Source organism: Rhagoletis zephyria, unplaced genomic scaffold, assembly GCF_001687245.7.
Source record: "Rhagoletis zephyria isolate East Lansing unplaced genomic scaffold, Rhagoletis_zephyria_1.1 Rzeph_scaffold_39596, whole genome shotgun sequence".
NCBI lineage: Eukaryota > Metazoa > Arthropoda > Insecta > Diptera > Tephritidae > Rhagoletis > Rhagoletis zephyria.
Window position 1 is genome coordinate 1 of NW_016196651.1, and position 2,898 is coordinate 2,898.

At 42.2% G+C, this 2,898-nt stretch overlaps 1 protein-coding gene across 1 annotated transcript; it reads right to left on the reverse strand.

Annotated features, from left to right (window-relative positions):
• Positions 1–45: 45 nt before the first annotated feature.
• Positions 46–2,148, reverse strand: LOC108354836 (ATP-citrate synthase-like). Its single transcript, XM_017606006.1, has 3 exons — positions 1,787–2,148; positions 459–1,692; positions 46–397 (listed from the first exon to the last, which is right to left on the reverse strand). Exons 1-3 carry the CDS (start codon positions 1,834–1,836, stop codon positions 53–55), a joined length of 1,629 nt encoding a protein of 542 aa, XP_017461495.1. The 5' UTR covers positions 1,837–2,148; the 3' UTR covers positions 46–52.
• Positions 2,149–2,898: the final 750 nt, after the last annotated feature.

Below are 2,898 nucleotides of genomic sequence, written 5' to 3' on the forward strand. Positions count from 1 at the left end.
AAAAAATGTGATGAACACACACCACTTAATCCAAGTTCCCCCAACACTGAACTCACCTCGTGAATGAGCCGCAGTTGCGTAACATGTCCACGAAACTCGTAGCAATTACACCATCTACATTCAGGATCAGGTTCGGCTTTTTGCTTGTCGTGATCTTCTCCACTTCCAGCGCATATCTGAGCAATGGGCAAGCTGGGAAATTTTCCAATACAAATTCCTTGATAATTTTCACGCGCACATCTGGGTTATTAATCGATTTGACACGATGTCCAATACCCATAATGAGTCTACCTTCCTTGCGCATTTGATTGACAAACTCCATTGGATGCAAATTAGAGTCATAGGCCTCGGAGAATTGCCGGGCTGAACCATCCAAAGCGCCACCAAAGCGATCACCCTATAAAATGTGTTAACAATTTTATTAAATGTAACAAATTTCCGTTTGCCCTCCAACTCACAATTGTCAGCAAGCCACTGACGACGGACGAAACCAAGTCTTTGCCGGCACGTGCACACACAATTGTGTTATGCGCACCCGAAACAGCCGGTCCATGATCAGCCGTCACCATTAGGCACATTTCGAAGAACTTACAAACGTATGGAGGCAGACAGCGCTGGAACCACAAGAGTGACACCACACCACCAATACCCACGTCCTTGTTGAGCACCTCGCTGATGGGCATGCCAGCATACAGCAACTCTTGGCCACGCTCATCGCAAATAGACGTCATGAAGGAAGCGGGTTTGCGGATTAAACCTAATTCACGCGCCCAAGAGTAATCCATTGGCACAGTGGGTGGTGGTACTTCTTCTTTGGGCACAATGCGTCCCGATTTTACTAGTTCGGCATATACTTGTTGAATGAGGTCACCCAACGAATCGAAAGATTCGGGTACGTATGCGCCTGCCTCACGCAATGCCTTGTTCTTTGCAGAAGCCGTCTCCCGATCTGAGTTGGCGCATGAACCTGCATGGCCAAATTGCACCTCAGAGGTGAACATGCTGGCACATGTACCAATACACCACGCCACTAAAGGTTTTGTTATGCGTCCATCCTTGAGAGCTGCGCACACCTCGTATTCCTCCGTGCCGCCTACCTCACCGAGCAGCACAATCAACTTGGCCTCAGGATCGGCCTGGTAGCGTAAAATGTGATCCATAAATGTTGAACCCGGATAGCGATCACCGCCAATAGCAATACCCTCCTGCACACCATCCGTAGCTTTTGAGACAATGTTGTTCAATTCGTTGGACATACCGCCGGAACGCGATACATAGGCCACACTTCCGGGACGATAGAGTTTTGAATGCAATATATTATCCAACATGCCGCCGGTGTTGCCGATTTTGAAGCAACCAGGCTTGACACCACCAACAGTGGCGGGCCCAATGATAGATACGCCTTTCTTGTCGGCGGAAACAATCAGTTTGCGGGTCAAATTCTCGGGGATGCCTTCAGCAATAATAGCCACTGTGCGTATTTGTGGGAACTCCAATACCTCTAAAGTTGAATCATAAGCCGAACGTAATGAGGCAAAGTTAACCATCACATCGACATCTTTATGATTCTTAACAGCGTCAGACATTTTCTTATAAACTGGAATAAGAATCTCTTTGTGACCCCAGTAATACTTTTGCTTATGATCGCCGGTGAAGGGGTATACCATAGCGACAACGGATGGTTCATCACGTCTATAAGGGAAAGAGGGGGGGGAATTCATATAATACTGTTCACATACTAATGTTATTACGTTTAAAATACACTACAATTCTCCACTTCGCTCACCTGCAAATGAAATCGAAATCCAGCATTGATTGTACAGCCCGTTGTTGCATGCCCCAGACGATGGCTTTCGTTTTGTTGCTGAAAAATTTACGCGTATGCGCATTTGCGACATTGTTGTGCACAGAGTCATTTGTAACAGAGTCATCTGCCGAAATAGGTGGTAGTTTAATCGAGTGTGGTGATGAACCTATACCTTAAATGTGTTCCCAAATGATTTACGATTTTGGTTTTGATTTCGATAACGTTTTGAATGTTCATTGCAGTTGATTGAGAGCATGGGTAGGTATCGTGCCAAGACGTTGTTGTTTTTTGTTTTTTTATTTTTTATGGTTGGTTTTGGTTTTTGACATATGAACGTGAGGCGAAAGAGATAGATGCACAAAAACAGGCAAAACACANTGATTTCGATAACGTTTTGAATGTTCATTGCAGTTGATTGAGAGCATGGGTAGGTATCGTGCCAAGACGTTGTTGTTTTTTTGTTTTTTTTTTTATGGTTGGTTTTGGTTTTTGAGATATGAACGTGAGGCGAAAGAGATAGATGCACAAAAACAGGCAAAACACACGAGCACAAACACATAGCAAACAATACGTTAAAGAGTATCATAGTGAGGATAGACGACAACAAATGTTTTTTTATGTTTCCAAAAAACAATTTAACGCTTTGTCAAAGTAGTAGTAATGGTGGTAGTGGTATTGGAAATTGAGGTGGTGGTGATGATGTTGAGCAGGATAACCGATTACATACAAACATGAGGACGGACGAAGAGGATACATACAAAAATACAAGAAATATATTTGAATATAAGTTATTAGTTGATAGCTTGTACAGGATATGGTTAGATAAAGAAAATTTTGAATATCAAAAGTTTTCAAATTTGTACTACAGTTAAATTTATGCATTTGAAACTTGGTGCTAAAAATTTCTATTTTGAACAAGTGACAAATTGGCACTTTAAGGCCATTCAAAGCACGATAATCCAGCTCACTTCACACAAACGATAAAAGGTATACAAACTTACGGTTTTTATTAAGCAACAATTTAAAAATTTTGAAATAAACAAATATTTCAGTATGTAGATTAAACCCGGGAATGCTTATAAAATGTGCTT

Bases quoted from the DNA above. Each gene is read 5' to 3' on its own strand.
- LOC108354836 (XM_017606006.1), bottom strand. From the start codon at position 1,836: ATGCAACAACGGGCTGTACAATCAATGCTGGATTTCGATTTCATTTGC. The intron at 1,693-1,786 runs GTGAGCGAAGTG...TTTCCCTTATAG, and splicing joins GATTTCGATTTCATTTGCAG to ACGTGATGAACCATCCGTTG. The intron at 398-458 runs GTGAGTTGGAGG...CACATTTTATAG, and splicing joins TCAGTGGCTTGCTGACAATT to GGTGATCGCTTTGGTGGCGC.